Below are 25,354 nucleotides of genomic sequence, written 5' to 3' on the forward strand. Positions count from 1 at the left end.
CAGCTTGCCCTTTAGAACATTAATTTAATTGTGTTAAATTTCCTAGGGGTGTTAATGGAAGATGTTGGAAGGAAAGGTATGAATCCTGGTTCATAATCACAAAAGTTTTATTTCATCTCCAGACAGATTATTTTTAAGTAGAGTGTAATTTGGTTTTAATTTCCTCTCCATTTTATTTAACAGAAAAAGCTTTCTGCATTGTTATTTGCTGTTGCAGTTCATCTGTGCATTAAGAGTAAAAAACCTTAATCTTATCGTATAGAAGGCCTGCATGCTACTTAGAAACTTTAATCCATCATCCTGTGTTTATTTGTCAGCTGTTTAGATTTCGTTCACTTGGAGTCACAATCTTTTCTCTCCAACTTGTGTGTGAAGTATGAAATCAGTTCAAGATGTGTATATAAGTGTGTGTGTGCATGTCTCAGCTTCTATTCTGACAACCAAAGACTGACTCCTTTCTTTCTTGGTTTTCCTGAAGAACACGACTGCAAATCGAGATGCCTGGGATGGAAAATATATCCATAACCATACTTGGGAATCTCGGGTTTAATAGAGCTCAGATAGAGCCAGTGAACACCACTGGTTTGAACTCTTGTCATCTTGAATATTCCTAATGAAGAAGGGTGCTGCCTTTTCACACTTCTCCCTCCTACTTTCCCTTGACATATACATATATATGTTGTAAATGAGATGTTGACTAGTGTAGATGACCATTCATGTGTGAGTAAAACTGTCCCTTGTCATTTTCCAAATTATAGTTATAACATATTGAGTTAGGTATAGTATTTATTTGTATGACATTTCAGCCTTATGAGATGTTTTCTAGTCCTTTATCATTATTGCCAATGTTTTCTTATTATTATCACATTCACAGCATGTCAATAATCTTTATGCCTATGCAAACTGATAGAGTATTCTGAATGTTACTCAAGGTTGCTCCTTTCTCCAGTCATGCATGGGCTGATCTATGGATCAGCTCTGGTATCAGCAGAGATTCCAAGGGTGGTTTTTGATGGAGTTTCACATTGAAAGCAAGGCTCACATCCTCAGTCCCGCGGTTCTTCCCAACCACACCACCTTGTCACCTGTGGGAAGTGCCACTCAAAAGGATGAGTGTCCCTGGAAAACTCTCATTTTTTGGCTGATGAAAGCTGCTCTCTGCCTGGAGCCAAGTTGGTGCAACAAGCTCCAGAAGACTGCAGGGAACCCCAGTTGTTGCTTTTCCCCGTAATCAGCCACGAAAAGGCTTTTGAAAGGCTCTGGAATGAAGTGCAGAATATGGCCTGGCCCATCTGTGCCGAAGCCGCGTGGCTGAACGAGGAGAAGATAAAGGAGGAATCCTGCCATCCAAACGGACTCGTTGGGGCGGAACAGCTGACAGGTGAGTAACGCAGCTGTCAAATACTTACCACAACCAGTATATTTCTGCTCTTAATATTAAAAGTGTGTCAGACTTTCCATTATAAACCACTTATTTTGTGGGTTTATAGCTTTGCCATAAAAATACACCTTGAGTTGAGTCTTGGCATACAGCCATCTGACTTCTTCTAGCACCATATTAATTCAGAACATCTAGACAGTGTTTTTAAGCACCAGTATCTGAAAAGTTGTTGCTTCTTTTCTTTTTCTTTTCTCAAGTACCTTGTTTTCTGCAGGAATTACAGAGATCAAAGATGGCCAGATGTGATTTCAACAAGAATCTGCAATGTCTGGAAGCTCTTTTTGGAAAGACCTGTGATAAGAAATATCTGGGGACATCTACAAAATGCCCTGGCAGATGGGGAGGCTGGATACGAACCTCCAGGACTGAACTGGCAACATCACTGTCTTGTCCAGCAATTCAACTGCTATCACCCAGAAATCCTACCAGAAGAAAGTAGGAAAGTTATGCCCAGCTCGGACCTTCCCAACACAGGTGAAGAGATAAATAAAAATATCCATTTAGATATGAAATCAAAGAATCTTAGGTCATATCTGAAGTCCATAGTATAACAAAATGATTCAGTCAGTCACCTCTGATAAATGGGAAATGAGAAAATACTTGTCATTTGAAATTTAGAGGGGCTCAGATGGGATAATTCAGATCGGCTCAAAAACTATCAAACCCTCTTCTTCTGAGCTTTGGGTTTCAGGAGGGAGCACATCTGGTCTGTGCAGATCACAGCCCCGCTGAATGGCTGGAAAGATGGACAGAAACTGGGGCTCCCAGCAGCCAAACCTGAAACTCAAGTACTGTTTATAAAATGAATGATGAAAAGGGGCAATCCTAATCCGATCCCCGGCCTTACCATACAATTAGGAAAAGTGATAATCTTGGTTTGTAAAACAAGGAAAGTTGGCAGCTGTGGAAAAATTAAAGGAAGTAGTACAGTTAAATATTAGACTTATGAAAAAATTGGCCATAAAAACTGTTCTGAGACTGGCCAAGAAAGAGCCTCAGAAATGTCTGGGGAAAGTTCTTCAATCAGTTCCGAAAATGTGAAGACATGAAGCTGAAAGTGCTGAGCTCTGGAGGAATGGGGATAAAGTTATAGCTTTTCTCTAGGTTTGGTCAGTTTGCTTTTTGAATGTATATTAGGATCTGTGAAATGAATGGAATAGAGTATCTTTTCTCAAACTGAAGTTATTGGACTAGGTGGACTGAAAATGAATGAATGGCTCTCAAGCAGAGAGAGTGACACATCCAAAAGGTGGGGAAATTGATTTTGAACATTCATCCTCTTTTGAGCAAGAAATATAACTAAAATGATGGATAAGCTGTGGAAGGATTTGGATTTCATTACGGCCAGTAATAGAGTAATGCATGCTGGAAGTATTGTCTTACAAATTAAATCTCCGGATATTTTAACTCTGCGGCCCAGGTGAAGCAGAGTATTTGTAGATAACTGATCTGCAGGGAGCAGGTTCTCCTGGTGCAGCAGGGAACGGGTACAGCTGCTGCTTGTTGCCATACCTTTTTACCCAAGTAAAGGTAGAGTGACAAGGATCACATTTGAAGGGCCAAGACATTGCTGAATCCTTAGCTGCTCAGGTTAATTTTCTCTTGCACTAAGAAATTGAAATTCATTTTAAATGCAAAACTCCAGAATGTTCTCAAGTGATTTCCTCGCAGCATAGGATGTGTAGGTAAGTATACTTGCTCTAGCACAGTAACTTTAACTTTGAAAATCCAACAGCTCAGAGGTCAATACAAACCATAAAGGTCCACCAAGTACTTCCAGGCTACACTGAGTTTTGAAGCCTGTGCTGAAGCGAGAGTCACCGCTGCTGTTGGGACTTGTGTCAGCAGGGATAAAGACACCACGGCTACCCCACAATCACAATATCACTGTACTGGTTACGTTCCCTGAAAGGTTTTCTTTCCAGTTAGAAAAATCAGTTCTCTGGATCCAATAAATATAGAGCCTGCACACTGTGGTCTACCACAGCCTGATTCTGAAGGGAAGCAACCCATGACACCGCACCTCGCTATTTTGTGAAAGCAAAGCAGTAAGAAGTGCTACTGGGCATCAAGGAAATGAGCCGGGATGGGATAAGTGAGCTTTCAACAGGTTTTGGACCTCACTTGCAGTTCTGATTAAAGTCAAATGGTGGCCCAAGCAGATTCTGTGGAGCCAAGTAACAGGAAAGGGGGGAGGGAGCAGCTTTCAGAGCGGGACAAGACCTACTGCAATTTCAAAAGATGTCTTTTGGCTCAGCACCTGCTGCGTTTTAGGGGATGGGGAGAAGGTATGGTACAGCATGCCTGTTTCGGATTATCTCTAGATGATATCTTGGTATGAAGTAAAACATTTGAACAGGAACTGACGTCTTTACAAATGGTCTGTAATACCCTGAAAGTCATCAGCCTGAAATCAAATCCACAGACAAGTGAATCATCGCAAGCAGAAGTAATTAATTACGCGTGCAGGGCCAGCCAGGGAATGGTTTTCACAGACACAAAGCAAATGGAGGCAGGACAGTCCTGAGCAGCTCCAGACAACGGCAGCAAGGGCTTGGGTGGGTTTAGGGATGGTTGCTCCTGCTATTTCAGACAGTTTATTCGTGGCTTTGTTAATATTGCAAAACCACTGCATGAGTTTGGTGCGAAGGGACCCGTTTCAGTGGCTGGCACAGCGTCATTTAACATTTTCAGTGTTTGAAAAACGCTCTTGTAACTGCTCGTGTTTTAGCCTCCCCACGTTTCAAACACCTCCCAGGCTGGACACAGATGCGGCTCAGGGTCTGGGGGCAGCCTTGACAGAGGAAATCAAAGCACTTGAGAAGATGGTGGCTTATTACAACAAAAAGTTTATGTTCTCGGGAGAGAAATTCATACTCTGCTCAAAGAACATCTGACAGTGGTTAAATCTGTCGAACGTTTTCACGGCTGTTTCTTTGGAAAAGGATCTGTGGTTTGGCCAAGCGCTCGGTGGGACTCTGCAGGGCACCTGGGGAGCCCTGGGAGGAGCCCAAAGCCCTGGGGGCAAAATGGCTCTTCTGAGAGCCCCAGTTCCCTGGGGACAGGGAGTTGGAGCGGTGGACGAAGACATCAGCTCCTGTTCCGGGATTCCTGCTGTGGGCAGAACGAGAGACTTTTCAGTTTTCATAAACAAGCATTATAGTTTCGAAGAAACACATGGCTCTATCATTCATTATTTTCTCCTGGCATAAATATGCTGCAATATATTTATTAATTTGTTAATGTTCCAGGAGGTATGCTGCTACTACGTTCTCCATCTCTAATGTTAGATGAAGCAAAGAAAATCTGTACCTTACTGAAGGATTGATACAATACCATGTGGCTGAAACATACGTGATCTGTCTAGCTGGAAAATATCTTTATGATTTCTTGAGTCTACGCATGTGAACTAAGTAATAGACCAATAATTTTCCTGCTACTTTAAACCAAGTGCAATGGGATTTTGAGGGTTTTTTTTTGCTATAGCAAACAGAGAATCAGCTTTAGAGTTTTTGTATCGAAAGCCATTTCCTAAATGTCTGTTTTTCCTGTACCTGACCCATCCTGGAGCCATCGTGTTGCATTTCTGGTGTCATTGGCATGTGCAGCAGCGGACCCTGATACCGGAGTTACAGAAGCAAAGGCAAATAAGTGCATGGGTTTAAACACATTTATGTTAAACACAGATATCTCAGCTTCTGGACTGACATGCCAAAAGCTGGGGAAGTGTCTACTTATGAATAATCTGATTTTAACACATTTATTTCATTTTAAAGCTATTTGAAGCTTGCTTCAAGCAGTAGGAGGGCTCAAACGCTGGAAAATCAGTTGTGCAAAGATTTTCATCACTCTGTAATACTCCTGTTGAATGAATTCCCACCTAAATCAGTGGTACTGATTTCAGCAGGGGTTCATTGCATGGAACATGAAGCAGGGGTGGGTTTTTCGGGTGTAAGCTGTCGATATGTTTTGCATGCAGTGTAAGTGCCAGGTACATCTTAAATACAGGTAAGGAGAGCATCAGAAAACTGGTTCTGAATGTGGGAACCCTCCCGCAGAAACAAGCACATTACCGTTGAACAGGAGATCCAGTTACTGATACTGGGGCCTCTGCATCGGTGACCCCACATCTGTGCTTGGGATGCTCTTTGATTCTGGAGCAACTCCAGATCTTCTGAGCATTTAGACACAATTCAGAGTAACTTGTGCTTTAAAACATGACCTAATGGGGGCTGTCGGGAAGATCTGAGGTTTCTTGATGTTTCTGATTTGGGTGACTTGGTTTCCATCCCTATTTCACCTTTATTGTGCCTGCTCAGCTACTCAATGTAGCAGTTGCTCAGTGTAGCAGCTACTCCTTAGAGTGCCCTGTCCTCCAGTGGGATGCTCGGGGTAGAATCGTTATGACACGGAGCTCAGTCACGTCGGCGCTGCCTGGGCTGGGTGAGGGACACTGGGCTGGGTGCGGGACACCGGGCTGGGTGAGGGACACTGGGCTGGGTGCGGGACACTGGGCTGGGTGAGGGACACCGGGCTGGGTGAGGGACACTGGGCTGGGTGAGGGACACCGGGCTGGGTGCGGGACACTGGGCTGGGTGAGGGACACTGGGCTGGGTGCGGGACACCGGGCTGGGTGCGGGACACTGGGCTGGGTGAGGGACACTGGGCTGGGTGCGGGACATTGGGCTGGGTGAGGGACACTGGGCTGGGTGAGGGACATTGGGCTGGGTGAGGGACACTGGGCTGGGTGAGGGACACCGGGCTGGGTGCGGGACACTGGGATGGGTGCGGGACATTGGGATGGGTGCGGGACACTGGGCTGGGTGCGGGACACTGGGCTGGGTGCGGGACATTGGGCTGGGTGCGGGACACTGGGCTGTGCTGTGCAGAACGTCGGATTTGGGTGATTTCTTCTGTATCCCTTTAAAGTCCATTAATCTTCGCAGAGCTGGGACTTTAACGGCTAATGGTCCATTCCAGCAAAGCACTGAGCTCCCTCAATTCAAACCATCTTGCAGAATGAGGCCAAGGACTCTGAGTTAGGAAGAGGTGTGAGGAGAGCTTTATTAGTATGGCACATATTTAACCCAGAGGAAAACCCACAAGTTTTACTCATTTTAAGTGTATTTCACACTTTTTGACTATTTGAAATAACCACATTTGTAAAAACTTCTTTTAATGAATAGAGCTCTTTATGTACAAAGGCAAACCTTTTTTCCCCTAAGTACAGTACTTTTAAAATACTATTTCTTTTGTAGGTCTGGCTGCTTCCATCATCTGTTCATTACTGCTACACAACCCTCGAGAACTGAAAACGGGCAATTTATCTTAAAGGAGTTCTGCTGACCCATACGATGTATTCATCAGGACTGATAAGATACATAAGGAAGGGACTTTATTATGTAATGCCAGCTCTGATAAAGCTGTTCTTCAATGCAAGTGGCTGCATGTGAGTGATGGGAAAAAGCTCCCTGGGCACAAATTCTGGCCCCACTAAGTCAGTGGGTGTTCTGCCATTTGACTTCACAAAGCACGAGTTTCACCATATGTTTAAAAGAGACGTTTCACTGGGACTGTTGTCAGGATGCTGGCAAACATATCATTTTAAAGCTACCTTTTCATATTAGAATGTTTGTTTACCTTACACACACTTCTAAGTAATTTGATATAAAACCTTCTCATCGATTTAATTTTATTTCAAGTTGCTTTTGAATTGGTTCATTTTATTTCTTGACCCCACATGGCAACGTCTGGGCTAAAAACATGGTAGGGAGTGTTTGCGTATTTTGTATTGCTGGGATTTAAACTGAATTAAAGAAAAACAGAAAGGAAAACATTTGCATTTGTTTATGTAATTTAAAAATCATATAGAGCTGGGCCCAAGCTAGCGAGCGTATCCCTTTAATGAACACAAACCTTCACCTTTTTTACAAGCACACCATAAATGGCGAGGCATATATGTTGTATCTACCGTATCAATGTCATTTTAGAGTATGTAAAAAAAAGAAATACTCTATTTGTCTTAGGAAATATCGAAAATTTTTATAGGGAATTCGGAAAATATTTTTTTGGCGAGCATGAAAGGTAAAATCCTGCAGCACAAAGTACAGACATGGGCACAGAGACTGAACAGACGGGCTGCTGTAAAACAACCATTTAATAAGGCATTAAAATGCCATCGACTTGGACACATAAAAAAAAAAGCTATGAAAACAAATGCCTTTCAAATAATTAGGATCTTATGCTTGAGACCAGTGTTGATCTCTATGCAGAGATTTTCCTGCTGAAATCAGACCAGTCTAAGTCTGATCGTCTAAGGAAGGAATTAGCAGCGTATAAATCGGCTGCTGCTTGAGATTTTTCTGTTTCTGCCATACACGACCATTCATCGCAATGATCACTTCAGGCTTTCTATCTCCTCCTTTCTCAAGTTTTTGGGAATACGTGTGATTTAGTGTGCCAGGATAATTTTTAATTGAATCTCAGAGTTTTTTATCACGAGCATGTGAAAAGGTTGAATTATCAATGTTTATCTACACTAACAGATGCAGCCGGAGCAGCAGCAGAACCCATTGTTGTTGTTGGTTGAACATGTAGTGTGACTTTTCTTTCACTTCAACTAATGTATCGATTTCAAGATTTAACAATAGTTTGTAGTGGTAGCCAGTGTGTAAAATGTATCCAAGTGTTATATAAATTTATCCTTTCATGTAATAAAAAAATCCTTCAATAATTATTTTATCACCCATAATGTATAGAAATGCAAAAATGATGATTACAATTGACCCTTTGTGTCTGTATATTTAAGCCTGGGTCGCTGCTGTCATCATATTCTTCATTAGCACAGCTCAGAAAAGCTACACTATTTAAAAAGAATGTATTTTGAAAATAGGCATCTATGATAACATAATTAACATGATAAAAGAAAATAATAGGGTTGTTGTCTAAGAGATGAACATCAGACTCTCAACTTTAAGTTGGAAGTTAGTAGATTTTATTACAAAGTAGCGTTAAATGAAAACTGTTTTTCTTATATAACAAAATTAATCTTTTGATCTCCATTTTATTGAGCATTAACATCAAAAATCCTGGAGAAATTAATGTGTGTCCCTTCTGTATTTCATCTCGTTTCCTGTTTTGTCATTAGCCAACAGCCCCCAAGGCCCAGATTTTAATTCCTAGTCCAGCATGTGTCTTTCTTTCAGATACTCTTCAATTTTGTCTTTTTAACACATAGAACCGGGCCCATGGTCAGAGTCCTGAGTGTAACTTTCATAACCATCAGAACAGGAGATATTTGTCCTGATATTGTGATTCCGTCTGTTAATCAGCTTTACATGACTTTCTGCTGGCCTGGTTTTCCCAGGTGTGAAAATTTGTGCTGCAGCCACATTTTTATGGATTGCAACCATAATTGCAGAATAAGATTCTGAATAACTGGTCGGGTTATAAAGCTTTGGGCAGAGTTTTTAGGTTCCTATGAGTCGCTGTTAAACCTTTGTTGCCGTTTGGCTACGAGTACATCCCAATTAGTGACCCTTCTATCTCGGAGTAGCAGTATGTAACTGTGGGCTTTTTTTACTGAAATTTTTTCCCCTAAAGTCGGTCGTAAATGATTAGTCCAAAAGAGTAGCATAAAACTTCGAACTAGTCCCCTGCAGGAGTCGGCTGGAGGAAATTAAAGGATCAACAACACAAGGGAGGCACTGAGGCAGGATTGTTCGGGCTGCAGCCACAGGCTCTCACATGCACTCAGGAAATTGGCTTCATCAAAAGCCGAGGATGCAGGCGTGAGGATGAGGAGGATAACGCAGGTGACGATTCTAAATCATGGCTCAGTAGCACATCATTTTCCACGGGAGAAGTTGCCTCCCCACCTCAAAAAAAAACACCCCGCGTTTTTCTACCTAAAAACTGAATCTTCTCCTTATGAGTTAATAAAAGCTCAGCACAAGTCTGGGCTATAAATCTAATATAACAATAAATAATGAAGACTCCGTTTCCCCACAATAATATGAGTTGGAATGTTTTTTTGCACAGGTAAAAGAAGGACTTGCTATGAGCTCTGCTGCTCATTTCAGAGCGGCTGCTCCGTGCCCTGTGCAGGGATCTGTGTGTTCGTGTGCGTGAGAGCTGGAAAACACAACCCGGGAGGGCTTGAGACTTAGGCCAGGCCTTTTCTTCAGTGTCTAAAGTAAGTTCATGCTGCAGAAACGTGGATCTTCTGGGCCTGAGACGAAGCTGAAACCTTTCGAGTGGAGCAGGAAAGAATCACAAGGGGGGAAATGCATAAATCTCCATCTGGAGCTGAATACGCTGGGAAGGCGTAAAGAGCTGGGGGAGTGCGAAATTCCGAGGGGAAAAGTGGAGAAAGAAAGAGGAATGTCTCAGGAATGAAGCTCTTATAATGTTCAAAACTTTCATCGGAAGTAAAGCGCTGGAAGGCTATAATCCAAATAAGGAAATTGGAACAAAAATTAACAATATTCAGCTATTCAGATGTCAAAAGAAATAGCAGAGTTATTGGTGTTAGAGGTTATTGCCAGGAGGGAAAAACTCAGCATGTCTTGGGTAATTAAGCTTCATTGGAGAGCACGGATCCCTCTCCAGGTAAGAACTGCTTTTATAACATAGCATCTTTCGCTATTGCAATTAAACACCATTGGCTACTCTGCATATGAAGTCTGAAACACTTTAGCCCTTTATCATGGGATTTTACTGGCCAGGCATGTGTGTTCTTATGGCAAAAAGCATTGACTGCTATAAAAAAAGAAACCCAAACATTTCTTTTTATTACTTGACTTGCTTTATTTTTATATATATTGAGCCAAATTCATCCCTTGTGTAGCTCAGTTGAAGCCAATAAGGATAGATTTGGCACATGTCTATATGAAAAGGTGGTGACAATTAAAATATATTGTTTAATAATGAGAGCTATGGTAGTGAAGTGTCTTTGTGTCTATGAAATTATACACCACGACGCCGTGTTGCCAGTATAGAGTGGGACTAGCAAAACATCTAAGACCAGTTTCTGATGGAAAGGCAAAAGCACTCCAGCTTTTATTATTACGATTAAATATCACAAAGGCATTTGAACAAGTCTAATTTAGGCAACATCTCCAGAAGTCTCATTTATAGTGTAGTATTTTCCCATAGAGCAAGACATTTTAAAATATTTATTGAATGTTTTTATATGTGGCTATGAAGGACAGTACGACTGGCTGTTATTAGTAAAAGAACAGTTTTTATTTCATTTATATTTTAGCGATTTTCAGTAATATTACAAAAAAGAATGTACCCTATTAAATGAAATGTGTGGACAGCCATTATTATCACTTTATATTGGCAATTCCCTCTTGTTCCTCTGTGTGAGGCGCTGTACCAACACATGAAAGACATTGTTGAGCCCCTGAAGCTCTGAAGACCTCGCCTTTTTGGGCAGTTTAGCCAAAACCAGCCAAATCAGCTGAGCAACACAGGAATTTTGTTTGCCTTGCTGGCGTGGTTGGCCGTGTGCAGCTCTTCTTGTGTCACTGTTGGTAAGTTATAATGACTTTTGTAAGCCAAAGTCACCATCCCTGGAGGTGTTTAAGAGCCATATAGATGAGACTCTTAGGGATGTGGTTTAGTGCTAGATTTAGGTTATGGTTGGGCTATGGATCTTAAGGGTCTCTTCCAACCAAAATGATTCAATGATTCAATGATTCTAAAGTGTCTACCGACTGTCACCATTCTGCTGCAGGGACTCGGGTGACGGCTGCTCACAACCAGTGGCAACGTCCCCAATTCCGAGCTCTCCGTGGGTGCTGCCGGGACACCCAGCTCAGCTTTGTTGTGCATCGCCATTGTCCCGAGGATTTGGTCGAATGTTTTGCTGGGTGCTGGGTCACCTTCTTGCCAAGACGAGAGGTGCAAAGAATAACAAGACCCATTTCCCTTGGGCCTGGAACCTCAGGAAAAGGAGTTTTCCCCCGGGGCCTCCTGCTCCTTCCCCTCGGCGCTGACCCTTGGCAGCCGCCACTGTGCTCCCTGTCACTTTGCTTTAGGGACCGGGGTGGGAAAGGTCAGAGTAATAAGAGGACAGATATTTTGTTGACCCAAGAACTGAACTAGCTCTTGTAGGCCCTGCCCAGGAATGCCTTTGCTAATGGACTCCAGCAGAAAAGGCAGCTCTTAAATGAGACTAAATGATGCAATGAGTTGCTCAGTTCCTGTAGTGCTACTGGTCTTCTAAGGAGTCTCTGACACCCAAAAATGACGGGGGGGCAAAAATCACAGAACAAAAAAAAAAAATAAATCATTTTTGCTGTACTTATTGCTCATTCTGAATCTGTTTTATAGAAATCTGGCCTTTGGCATCGAACTCAGATAATATTTTATTAGAAGAAAGCATGATTCATCGAAATGGTACACAGCAGTATCTATGGAAAGGAAAACTGGGAAGGACCCAAAAGCAGCTGGGCTGTGGAAAACCAATGCAAGGAACCATTGCCACACGAAGGACCTCAATCCGCAGTAAGAAACAACTGAAAGGAACTAAATATTTCCAAGGAAACACCCGAGCTTAGTGTTGGAGCCAAGTGAGGAATTGTTACTATGTTAGCCTGTCAGGAAAGGGTATGTGTGGTAGGAAAACACCCTGTCATTTTGAAATCAATAGTAGTTTTTTTTATTAGCATCAATACAATGATCAGGACTGACGCATACACCTGTAAAATCGGAACTTAACCAAAGGAGTAATAAGAGATACCCAGAGGAAGGGCATGTTTAGTCTGTCTTAAATAGGATAAAAGTTACTTTTCTCCTTTTTTTGCACATTTTCAGATACCTATTTTCGATCTATGGAGAGCAGAGCTGTGGTATGCATAGTTCTTTACATATTATGAGAACAGAATTGGTTAAAAGAAGTAAACTTGGAGAACAACCCAAACCTCTCTCCATAACACAAGAGTTGACTCCGCCCTAGGTGCTATCTCAGCATATACATATAAACACTTCTGTAACAGGCATGTGCTCGGGTCTAACTCTGAGTGTAAATCGGGCCCTTCTCCGTGATACTGGGCAGAAATCCCAGTGGAAGTTTGTCCTGCTTCTAACCTGTCTACTTGCCTTCATGGTGATAAACGGTGGGAGCGAGGCGGGGAAAACCAGCTGAGCTTTGAACTGGTTGTGTCTTCAAAAGGGTGGGAAGGAAGAATGCAGATCCATTTAAAACAGGCTTTTTATGTGGCTAAAATCTTCGGTGTGCTTCTCTTCTTGGTCACCTTTGGTGTTCTCATAGGTAAGGCTTAGACCAAACCCCTAGACCTAAAAATGTCTAAATAGGTAAGACATTGTGGGTACTTTTTTTACTTTAAATCGAATTGATTACCTATCCCTACTTCCATTTTTGTCCTGTACGTAGTTGCTCAGTAGCTGTCACCTTGACTTTCAGTTTAGGGATCCACCGCACGCTGACTGTTTCCCATTAATTCTGATGCACTGAGCGAGTTCATCACCTTTCTAGGATCCCACATGATTGATTCCTCATGTCCAGGGAGATCCGCTCGAAAATTTCAGGCTAAAATGAGCGCTTGGATTTAGCGAGGATAATAAATGGTTTGAGCCTTATTCTTCTGATATTTTGAGCTATCCATAGGCATATTAGATTCACAACTGATATTAAACACAACATAATGTATTAACTTCAACATTTTATTCTTCTCTCAGTTGCTGAGGTACTCAGGGCACAAGCAAACCATGGCTTGCAATGTGTGGCTGTGTCGCCCATCAAAAAGACATCGTGGCTCCTACCTAAACCGCACACTGCACAGCCAAGCTGGGCTTGCAGAAAAGATTCGAAGGCTGCTCTTGCTAAACCGGAGCCTATAAAAGCTTTCCTATTGACTTCGACAGAAAGAGGACCGAGCCTTATGATTTTGGCATGAAAATATGAAAATACTCTTTTTCATCTCTGCTGAATGCTGAACTCCAGCACAGATTGTTTTCTGCCTTACGTAAGATAGAGGCTGCTACGGAGAAATAGTAGTTTTGCACATAATGTTCTCTGCACGTTGTTCTCTAGTAAATATTGTCGCTCCTGCATCTGAGGCTCAGTACACTAATTTGGCCCAGTTTCCTGCTATAAGTGTAAACCTCCCAACTAGAACATTCGTCAAATTTTGTCTTTCCGAATTGTTGAAATCATGGGTGTCCAAGTAGACGGTGCCAACATTCTACACAATTCCCTCCTCCAGTTTGTAAATACAACCCCCATGAAAATATTCATCAAAACCGTAACAGTGTGCGGCCAAAAGACAAAAGAATTCGTATTTGCTGAAAAGTAAGCTGTTCTCATTCTGGTGGATTTTGGTCTTCTCTCTTTTTTTTTAAACAGGTTTATAATTAAGATAAAATTATCTTGATTTTAATTGAACTAGCGTTCTCAGCACTTTGCACTAATCTATATGTGTGTGCGTATATATATATATATATATATATATATATATATATATATATGTGGGCCAATGCCCACAGTGGCTGGTTTATAGGCAGAGCCCAAGAGCCAGATTCTCTCTTACCACTTTTCACATTAAAACACAGTTCATGTCGGACAAAGTTGTTTTGCTTTCGTTGTACCACTCCAAATATTTTCTTCTCTTTCATTTTTTAATACTGATCCTACATTTTGTGGAAAGGAAATTAGTTCAACCCCTTATTCTCTCCATCAACAAGTCACAGACGCGTGACTTCTGTTCCAGTCAACTATCGCAGCAATAAAACCCTCAAATCACATAGAATTTAAGCAGCTTCTTGTCAAGGCCATGGCAACTCCTTGGAGCAGATATTTAAATTAAAATACTGTAAATCTTTTTGCTGTTCAAACGCCACTGCAGGAATATGAGTGGCTAAGGAGTTGTTGTGGTTTTGGGTCTTTATTATTTTCTCCTGCTGGAATTTTCCACTATAACCATCCTCAGGGGAGTTCTCATCTTCAAAAGAAACATTCTTTCTATACAAACTGCAAAAAGAATTATTTAATGACATCATAAATTAATATAGAGAGACAAAAATTTTCCAAAATGTAGAGAGAAAAAAAAATCAGTGTTTGCCAAAAAACACCCTGGCTCTTCCAGACTTAGGCCTCTTGGAGCTTGTGAGCTGCCAATGATGCCAAATTGAATGGTGGGGTTTTTGGCAAGGTTTAAGTTTAGCTTGTTTAAATTTTGGCAAATATTCCTATTACTCACATACTCAGCAAACTGATACAAATATTTGCTCTATTTAGCGTGAAGTCCAAACTCGGCGCTGCCATAAGTGCTGTTGGACTCTGTGGGCCTGAGCTTGCTCGTGCCAATATTAAATTTGGACATTTACCTTAAAGAAAAACAGGATTTAAAAAAAAAAAGAATTCCCCTAGTGTTTTAGGTACAGATTAGAAAACACCAATGGAAAACAGACCATGTGCACATCCAGGTTTTTCCACGCTTGCTAATTTTTGCCTTAATCTGATTTGAAAAGGCTCTAGTTTTTCTGCACTTGGATTGCCGGTCTCTGTTCCGATGCAACGAGCCGTCTAACCAGAGCTGGGGCTGAAACACCCTCCGCACACGTGAAGTTCTCCACATTCTTGAGAAATAAATCTGTTTCAGCTGTCGCAAATCAAGCCCTGACGCAGTGTGTGTACTTGATAATGCTGTGCAGGTTGTTGGGATTGTTTTATTTTAATGATGTTTGGTGTTTCTGATTTGAAAAACAAAGAGACAGTTAATGTTCTGCCTCCAAAATGGGCCAGTCCCAAATCCTCAGGGATGTGTGGATGTTGCTGTGCTGGTTCTGAATGGGCACAGCTGGGCAGGCCGGGGGCATGGGGGGAGTGACAAGAAAATTAATAATAATAATAATAATAATAATAATAATAATAATAATAATAATAATAATAATAATAATAATAATAATAATAATAATAATAATAATAATAATAATAATAATAATTATTATTATTATTATTATTATTATTATTATTATTATTTTATTAACATTAATATTAACATTAATATTAGCATTAATATTAATTGTTGTTATTATTATTATTATTTTTAAAAATAGAAAAAAAAAACACAAAACCAACCAAAAACCCCAAAAGAAACAAACAAAAAATCCCCAACAAACCAAAAGAGAAACCATTAAAAAAACACCCACATGCACCAAAAAAAAAAAAAAAACCAAATAAAAACACACAAAAGAAACCACACCAAAAAGTTACACCAAAAAAAACCCAAACAAAACAAAACAGCATTTTTCCATTCTATTAAAAAAAAAAATATATATATATATATATATATATATGTATATATATATATATATATATAAAGATTATATATATGTGTGTGTGTGTATATTTCTGTATTTATATATGCTCATTATGGATCCGGGTTCAGGTCGAAAGTGATTTGCAAGCTCGCTGCTATTTAATTAAGGAATAATTGAATGCTTTTCTCAAGGTCACATCGAAGAGGGATCCCACTAACTGAACCTGAGCCATTTAGGAACGGGAAATCTCATCTAAGTGGCTGCGCTCGATTCCTCTCTGAGTGGAAAAAGATGCTCACTGGAGAATGATTCATCCCCTTTTAATCTGAATGTCTGATCTCTCTCCATTGCCTATAAAAGGAGCCCAGATGACCAGATTAGCATAAATTTTGCACTTTTATGTGCTAACTCAGCCTTTTTACTATCGGGCCCTGTACTCGCAAATAGCATGTGCTATTTTTATAGCTAAAAGCTTTTGATTTGCCACAGGATTCACGGGGCACTCGCTCAGCTCCAGTGGCTGGTTTGAGCCTGAGCCTCAGCTGTGCCCGGACCAAGGCAGCGCCTGCAAGTCCAAACTCGGATTAATTACGTTTGAGCCTCCTCTACATCCCCTGCATTAACCGAAAGATGCTAGAACAATTAATTCTTATAGGAGTTACTGTTCTTAAACTGTGTTATATTAATAATTATTACACTGATGAGCAGAAGGTACATGAAAAATGGTTAAAGATAGAAACAATGAGAGGTCATTAAAAATGACATCGTTTTTCTGTTCGTCATATTTATAAAACAGGCCAAAGATCCAGCCCAGCTTGTGATTTGGACCCTGGGCTGCTGACCCTGTTATTTTGTAGGTTATAGTGGCAGCATTTGTCTCGTTCGGTGTTGATTCAGTGTCACTATGAGAAACCAACTGAGCATTTCAAACGATGGTTGGTGGCACCCTCAGACCCCTTCCCCACCTCAGCCCCTCAATCCTGCACTGTGGTCCTTGTAACTGATCTGCACACAAGTACAGAAGCATCATTTTGTTGATTTTTGCGATCATTCCAGCGACTGCTTTTAGCTCAGTCTGGTGGTGCTCAGTGTATTCAGATCAACTCATGTGTTCTTTTAAAACACAAAGGAAAATGAGATATCACAAGCAAACCAAAATCCCTTGGTCTGTGGGCAGGTAAAGTTTGATGCTGTAGCTATGAGATGGTGGAAAAGAAAAAGGAGTCAAGTGTGCGTCTTGGGAAATGTGAGATATTGGTATAGGAGGAGACACAAGAGAGACGAGGCAACCAGTAATTCACCACGGAACACTTTTATACTAATTATTGAAACGCACCCAGAGACAGCTTATAGTAGTAAAATGACTTTATGTTCTGATATGTAAAATAAAATGTCCATGCTATGTAACAAACATTTTTAAATTCCATACCACCTGTAGCTAATGTGGTTTCTAATAAAGATTCATCTGTAGTATATATGTTTTTTATCTAACCAGTTCTTAGTTTTTACATCAAAGGTGTGTAATAAAAAAAAAAAAAAAAATCTTAAATAGATGTCTTTCCAAAAAAAAACCTTGCAACATTCATTTTTATTAAGTATTTCATTCGTAAAAAGCAAAGCTGAATTGGACACGTGGCCTGCATTTGTGATATATATATATTTTTATATATATATATAAAATATATATGTATATAAATAGCTATTCAGCATGCAAAAATGGTAGTGATTTCCAAAAATCTGATTACAAAATCCACACCGGTCACACACATCGTCTGCTGAGTGGGTGTACGAGACTGTCCTGGTTGAAACGCGCCCTCCTCCATCAGCCTCTCTTCCTTGGGAGGGATTCACCAAAACGCCGGAGCACCTCCCGACTTCCAAATTTGTATTTCAGCTTTTTACCTCTGCCAGTCTGGGAAGCGAGGGGGGAAAAAAACCAAACACCCTGCTGTGCATGACTAAAGCTGAAATATTGCGCTTTTTAGTGGAACCACGCTCCCAGCCTCACCTCTGTGTGGCCGTCCCTTGGGTCAACATGGACACACCGCAGATCGGAGGAGGACGCAGCCCTGCTCGGGACACTTTTGGGCAAAGATCGGGGGAATTTGGTTCCAGAAAGAGCGCAGTTTGCTCTCCCACGAGGCCGTTTCGTGCTGTGGCTGTCACTGAGCGATCCCGCCTGCCCTCACAGGGACATTCTGGATGGCAAAGGCAGCGCTGGAGGAGTCAGTTCAAGGTACTTCCACAGAAAACAACGCTAGCGATGTATGCACTGGCTACAGATTTTTACCTGCTCTACAAATATTTGTACACCGTAAAGCCTGACAGGTAATGGGAACTCTTCCCACCCCACAATTAAGAAAATCTTTCTCTATGCCTTCTTTATGCTGAAAACAATTCTTTCCACGTTAGCTGCAAAAGAAAAAAAACATAGCACAAAAGGCGCGTTTCAGCTGAATATGAAAGAAATCAAGGACCAGCAAGTATAGCAATCATTTCTGGAAAGTATTAGCAACTTTGAAGCTTTAACTTAAATATTGCAATAAGCTAGTGGGATTCAATCAACAGATGAGAATCTGAAGACACTGGGTCTGTTCCTAATGCTGCAATTAATTTGCTGTTTGGCCTCGGGCGTAACGCTTCACTTCTTAGGTTCCCACAGCCACGAATGATGGTGGTGTGGGGGGAAGAAGAGACATCTGTGCATCGGTGCCTTCTCCTCTCAGCGCCACGGCACGAACCCTGCGCCGTGCCGGGCGGCACCGGAGCGGCACCGCGGCTCCCGACCCCGCGCCAAGCGTCCCCGCGGCCCCGCGCTCCTACGGCTCCGTCACTTCCAGAGGAAGAAGGAATCTCTACAGACAAAAAGAGCCAAAGAAGTGCTGCTGCAGCAGTCCTTGAGCTACACAACCCAACAGGTTGAGTTTTGGGATGCCGTGACTTCACCAACCAAGCACTATAATTTTTTCCCAAATAGCTAAAATTTGCTCATGGATGTTTAGTGTTACAAGCAAAAGAAAATGCCTAGCTACTTCACTTGTTAGTCATGAAAACGGTTCCTACTGGATCAGTAATGAAGACGTGAGAATCGATTTATTCGGGAGTCAGCAAGAGGCTGATGAATCGAGCCCACCAAGACAGGAGATGAAATTCTCTGTGTGTCTGAAGATACAAGCTCTTCACCCACACAGACCCCTCTGGAAATGCACATTTGTCTCACCGAAGTGCAAGTTACCCACAGGTATCAACACCGATCGAACACTGTCCCGGAGCAGTAATGTTGGCTGCGGCATCGCTCAGCCGTCAGCGTCACCCATCAGTCCAGTTCTCCACAGTCCCCATCCCTGAATGATACGGCAGCGACGACTCCCTCGCCAAGGAGAAGCTTTGCGAGTACAGGAATTCGTTCGCCGCGTTTAGGTGCGGAGAGGGGGGTTTTCTCTCGCACACCGACGGGTGCACCCTTTCCCTGGGGAACGACGAAGGCGGAACGCGCTCCCGGACCTGAGACTGGGACAGCTGGTTGTAGACGCTGAAGTGGCTGTTACCTGGCGGCTGCGAGCCCTGGCCCGCGATGGACGGGAGCCGCGGCATCATGGTGGTGGCGGTAAAGTGAGCAGGGAAAGGCTGGTAAGGGACAGTTTCCATTGTCTGAACGCTGTAGCTGGTGTAAGGTGCGACAGAAGTCCACATATTGCAGCTCAAGGGGGGAGGCGGAGGCGGCAAGTCGTCGACCGCCGAGACGCCAGCGATGTCGGGCGCGGAACCAGAGTACATGCAGGCTTCCCGCGGGGCCACCTCGCTGCAGTACGAAGGGCTCAGCATCTGCTGGTCGTACGGCGGCGGGGAACGGAAATAGTGATCGTCTCCTACAGAAGAGGAGGCTTCCAGGTAGGAGCGTTTGCAGGGCAAGTCCAGGTGCCGAGCGCTTTCTGCAAACAAAGATATAAAGCGTGTTTTAGAGCAGCTCCCGGAGCGACGGCGTTTAACAGCAACCTGCTGAGAGCCTGTGGTGACTGGGAAGTCCCCTTAGAAGCCGAGCATGCAATCTGTGATTATTCCACTAACCAACCAGTGCTCTTTTTCAGATTAATCCAGTTAAACCATTTCAGTTTGGAAAGACAATGTACAACATCAAAAAGACATCGTGTTGCAAATGTCAGGCTAATCCCCTCGGCCTCAAAGCATTCTGGTGACATTTATCAGGTTAAGTGAGTGACTTGGGCTACTGCTCTCACATCAGAGATTACTTCGCATCCATCCAGATAACAGAGGTCCCCGACACTCTCGCAGTGTTATTCCTGACAAATTCAAGAAGTCTCTTAAAGGGTCTTATCGCAGCCTGCCTTCCTGTCATTACAAAAAATGACTATACATTTCCCAGATATTCGTGTCAAAAGCTGTAGAAATATTTCCAGATAAAGGAGCCCTTTCCCAGTCATCAGCCCTTCCCTCAGCCTTACGCTGAGAAGCTGGAGCCCCCCTCCCACAAATGACAGTGACTGTGGCCATGTTTGCCAGCAGCATTCTGTTAGTCATTAGGAATATTCTCTGGGTGAATTAGTGAATTCATCTGCAGATGAAACATCTGCTGAAGTTACATATTTGTCTTGCAGTCCTCATTACTGGTGCTGTTAGATTCCTCATTTGCCCATGATCAGAGGATCCTTCACAGCTTAAATGAATTAGCGGCCAACGAGATGCAAATACAAGGCTTTTTTTATGTGCAAAATTTTTCCATTTAAGTTAAAACATGCCATGATCTCATTTGATTATGGATTCAAATGAAGAGAAAGTAGTTACAGTTCATCTAAACTTGAGAACTAGTGGGTGGGAAGCAAGGGATACTTACACCCAGCAACCACAGTCCCACTAACCTGCAGACATCAAGAGAATCGCTCAAGGCTTTGTCCTCACATTCATTAATGTTAATGACACTGTCTGAACATCTCAGGAGAGATAAGGCCTCCTCAAAACAACTATTAATTCAGCTGATTCTAACAATGGATAATTTTCCAATGTAGCTTCATGTCATTTGAGTTTTGCATTCTGATTATTTTTTTTCAGCTTTGACTCAGGCTCTAAATACACTTTATGTGTGACAAAACCACTAATAACTGCCCCAAAACCCAGCTCTTGGGTCCTGACCCCCCAAAAGACTTCAATCACATCTGTATCTTTGAAGATCGAGGCCTAAGAGGCTGATTCAAAATGAAATTGAATTAGCGGTAAGTTTGCTCATGCTGGAATATCTTTCTAGCTGTAAACATGAGTTACCTCTTCTTTTTAGGCAATGATAGAAGAGCCCTGAATCCCTCTGTGCTGTGAAGGTGTTGAGTGGCAGATCTTGAGCATCCGAAGCTGCGAATTGCATGTGAGCACCGTTCTCATACTGATAATGTTGAAGGGTCTGGTGATTCCCGTGAAGTGGGTTAACATCTGGCTTTGTTGAAAGCTGGCCATGACTGGACACCAACCTCTGCCTCATGATGCTTTTGGAAATCACTGGATATTCTTTGCTAAAAGAGGCAAGAAAAAATATTACCAGTTAGCAATCAGTATTAACAAAAAGATGAAATATTAGTTTGGCTTCCTTGGAGCATCTCCATCCAGTGACTACAACACCCTTTGCCAAATACAATCAACTCAGAGTCATCACACTCTGCTGGGTGTGGGCAGGTGTTAAGATACATTAATTATCACACAGTGTGCCACTGAATTACAGAAAGAGCTTTTCAGGGGTATAAATGGCATTAAAAGCCCTAATGCCCTCAAGCACAGGCAAATGGGATGTCCCCATGGCACAGACACCTTTTAACAACTTCCCCAAAGAGGTGCAGGGCAGCAGGAGCAGAATGAGGCTAAACCCAGCGGTAGGGCTGTATTTGGGCACAAGGTCTGAAGGACGCGCTGGCTGGCGGTGTGTCGGACACTGTGGCCCGTACACGCTGCCTGGGTTCGGTGCACACACAAACACACGCGTGAACACACGTGTGCACCCCCAGCAGCTCCCGACCCCCCCGGCTGCCCCCCGGCCGTACCTTTGCAGCCGTGCCACGCGCAGGTCGCTGTCGTCGCTGCCCCTGAATCCCTTGGCGAAGGGGTTGTTTTCGATTTTCAGCTGGGTTATCTTTAAAAGAACAAAAAGCAAGCGTAAAGCGTTTGAAAAGGGCTCAGCGCTGGACGTGCCGCAGCGGGTCTGAGGCTGGAGATCTCTAGGGGCCGCATCCTACACGATGCCTCTGAAATGCAGAGTCCGCGGGAGCTTCGGCATCTCAAGACGTGGTGGCAGAGACGGTGTCTCTGCTTTCAGCACTGAGAGAATCCGAGCTCTGAAGTTTGGTGACAGATGTTGCAGAAGCAGCTTTTAAAGCTCACAAAATCGCTAATTATGAATGAGGACAGGAACACAAATTTCCTTAAGTTTGGGTCCTGTGTTCTTATTCTGGGCTCTCGTTAGTGAGAATATATTTGTCTGATTTAAGAGATTTCCTACGTTAGAGACCCCTGTTCCTTACAGTGTGGCTCTCCCTTGTTTCCATAACAATTTCATAAATCCTTGCATTCTGCATTCAGAGCAAGAGCTGGGCAGCACCGGGGCAGCTCCTCACAGGATCTTTGCAATAAAATTCGAGCTCATCTGGGGCATTTTCCCCAGATCCATCAGGTCCGCTCCATGCTGCCACCCAGCTACCAGCCTCCCCCAGCAGTGCTTGTACAGCAATGACAGTGGAAGTATTAAGTTTATTAAGCACTTTGGGAACCTTAGGGATGAAAGGCACTATTGACATGGGAGACATTTAAAGTAGGTATTAAATAAGCTCTTTTGAGCCTTTTTGGTTAACCATGTTTGGACAACTGGTCATTTTACACCAACAGCTACAACTTTTCAAACAGGATTCACTTCAGTGTCCAAATAGGGACTTTTTTTTTCCTCCCCTGTCTTACCATAACACACACATCCATGTTTCTGCTCTGAGTCTTTTAACTGGCTCACTAATTGCAAAATCTTGCAAGGACTCTATGCTTCCAGCATCAAAGGGCAGCCTGCTTGGGAGGAAAAGGTCTGGTCAGATTATTGGGGAGGAAGAATTTCACACACGTTCCTGTTCTTGTAGTAATTTTCCTGTGAATGTGTAGAAAAGGACCTGATACAGTAACGTATAGCAGATGTCACATTCAGGTGCTACTTGACTCTGCATCTTTATTTATGAATCCCAAAGTACTTTAAAAACTCCAATTAATCCTCATACAACCTTGCAGTTGAATTTCACCATTAGTTAATCTGCAGGGGAGAAGGGACTTGTGCAAAGATGGGTAAATCAGTAGCAGGATTGGAAAAGGAGCTTTGTCACCCCCTGCCCAGTGTCCTCTCCTCTCCCTGCCCTGGGGACTCTGCACCCGCTGTCACACGGAGGTGACGATTGACTGTCACAGTGTCACCTGTCCTGCTGGTAACCTGGGTTGGTAAAACCCTCAGACGGGATCACTACGCACTGCCACCACTACCATAAAAGAAACAGAGAAGCCAAAACCCTACAATTTACACCCAAAGTACAGATCGAAGCCTTTCATCTCTTATATCCCCCCAAAACAACGCCAAACCCCCTCCTGCCTCCGTGTGCTGACCGCAGAGCTCTGCTTAGCTGGGGTTTTACGGTTACATTCCTCCTCTGTCTCACTAAGTACACATACTATAATTACTTTTCACTGTAGATTTATGAGCAAGCTTTACCATCGTTATTAGATCTGCTTGCTGTTTTGAACGACATCTTAGCGCTTACGAGCACACCGAGTCATCAGTGTCTGGGCTCGCAGGGTTTGCCAAGATATTGTTGCCCAACCATGTTTCTGCTGCTCCTCAGCTGCATCCTCTGGGTCCTCACTCCTGCTTAATGTTTGCAAGGCTGGAATGAAAACTGGTCTTTTAAAGCAGATTTTTTCCGCTGCACAATAGCAGCATAATAGGCTTTTCCCCTCCCTTCGAGCAAACAGATCCTGCACAGCAGAGGAATCACCGCGCCGCTGCAATCTGGAAGATCATTTTGCGGCTGTCGGTAGCAGAGGGCGCCGAAAGTCTGGAAACAGAAATAAAGCACCTTGAGGCAGAAAAGCAGCCTACCTTGTGATTCTGGTAGGAGGTCACCGATATAAAGGACGTCTCTGGGAAAACGTGGGTGCAGAAGGCTGTGTTCTTCGACCCGAAAGCGTTGTTCTCATCCGCCTTCACGATATGCAGCCGCGGTTGGTATTTATGCATTGAATTAAGAATGATCTGAAAAACAATTGGTGCTAAACTGAGAAATCCAATTAAGAAAAATAAAAGACAAGCCATAGCTATTGGGCAGACTTTACTAGCAGGACACAAAAGCCCACTACTGCTCAGCTTTAGCTTTGCTTTCAAATTAGAGGGGAAAATGACATTGTATAAATGCACATGAACCAAGACTAAAAGGGTATCTGCTGCTCTGGTAAGCAGAACTGAACTTAAAGCTTTCCTAGTAAATCCTCATTTTCTTATTGCTATTGGACAGAGTCGGTCTGAGTGGAAAAAAGAGTCGTAAATTTTTTTCCCAGCTCACGCTGAGGCTGTACAATATCTATAATTCACCAGCAGACTGGTCCATAAAGATTTCTAATAAATACTTTACTGAGCTGAAAAATACACAGTTTAGCAGAGTGAAAAAAAAAGAAATCAGAGAAATCACAGGGAGGGGGGGGAATATAAATAAAGCTGAGCCCAGCGCAGGGATGGTCTGATGGGGCATCAGGGGCGAGCGGGGCTGCCCGAGCCCCGGCCCCCCAGCATTGTTCTGCCACAAAGAAGGGATGTGCCCAGATGCTACAGAAGAGAATGGTTTCAAGAAACGGAATCTGTTTTAAGAAATTGAATAGTTTTTAAGAAGAGCCATTATTCCTTTTACTGGGCAAACAAGAAATACTGCTTTCTTCTGGTTTTCTTGGCACGGCCCTTTACAAGCTCTTCTTCGCTCTCCAGCCAAGCTGACACCCCTCCCCGTCCTGTGGTCCCCGAAGCAGTGGCAACGACACGGCCACCCCTGACAGGGACAAGCGGGGAGGACTGCGATGGGTGGTGCCTTCAACTGGTGGGAGATAAATGAATGGGTGGACAGACAGATGGATGGACACAACGCAGCAGAGCAGCATCAGTTCACACTAATTGTGGATCTAGCCAATTTAAAATAAGAATTACTAAGAAACAGAAGGTGTTTGCTCCATGATCGGCTTTTGTGCTCAGGAACCCTTTCTATTTCATGCCCGTCCGCGTGGGGGAGAACTCTGTGTTCCAGCTGGGACGGGAGGCAGCGAGGAACTTGTGCTCTTTAAACCCCTTCATCTGGCTGCACGTAATTCTGCCCACAGTAGCTGGCTGCGTTATATACCACTTAAATGCAATTTTTATTGTTGACGTTTTCCAGACAACCCTCCCTGCTCCCCAAGAGAGAGAATGAGGAATTTTTGGCATTTTATCAGCTTTGCATCAAGTCTCTTAACCACTTTGTGGCTGCTGATGTGCGGGGTGTAGACCTGGGAGGGTCAGCTCAGGTTTGGGTTTGGAGCTTTTTCTCTGCTTTCATGTATCAGCCACTCGTAAAACAA

General features: G+C 43.0%; 1 protein-coding gene and 1 long non-coding RNA gene across 3 annotated transcripts in view; one reads left to right on the forward strand and one right to left on the reverse strand.

Moving 5' to 3' along the window:
* Positions 1–569: 569 nt before the first annotated feature.
* On the forward strand, positions 570–7,189 carry LOC309447707. The gene is made up of 3 exons (XR_014185659.1): positions 570–1,381; positions 1,639–1,915; positions 6,700–7,189. It is a non-coding gene; the product is annotated as an uncharacterized lncRNA (long non-coding RNA).
* A 9,891-nt stretch (positions 7,190–17,080) lies between these two features.
* Positions 17,081–25,354, reverse strand: part of TBX4 (T-box transcription factor 4) — a 38,437-nt gene continuing 30,163 nt past the window's right edge. For both annotated transcript variants that reach the window (XM_082068157.1, XM_082068156.1), the window contains exons 6-9: positions 23,856–24,008; positions 21,775–21,863; positions 21,011–21,252; positions 17,081–19,665 (exon numbers count right to left, since the gene is read on the reverse strand). In XM_082068157.1, coding sequence (XP_081924283.1) covers positions 19,043–19,665; positions 21,011–21,252; positions 21,775–21,863; positions 23,856–24,008 — 1,107 coding nt within the window. In that variant the 3' untranslated portion in view covers positions 17,081–19,042. The remainder of the gene's footprint in view (positions 19,666–21,010; positions 21,253–21,774; positions 21,864–23,855; positions 24,009–25,354) is intronic.

This window comes from Streptopelia decaocto (genome assembly GCF_964273445.1).
Source record: "Streptopelia decaocto genome assembly, chromosome: 18".
Lineage (NCBI taxonomy): Eukaryota > Metazoa > Chordata > Aves > Columbiformes > Columbidae > Streptopelia > Streptopelia decaocto.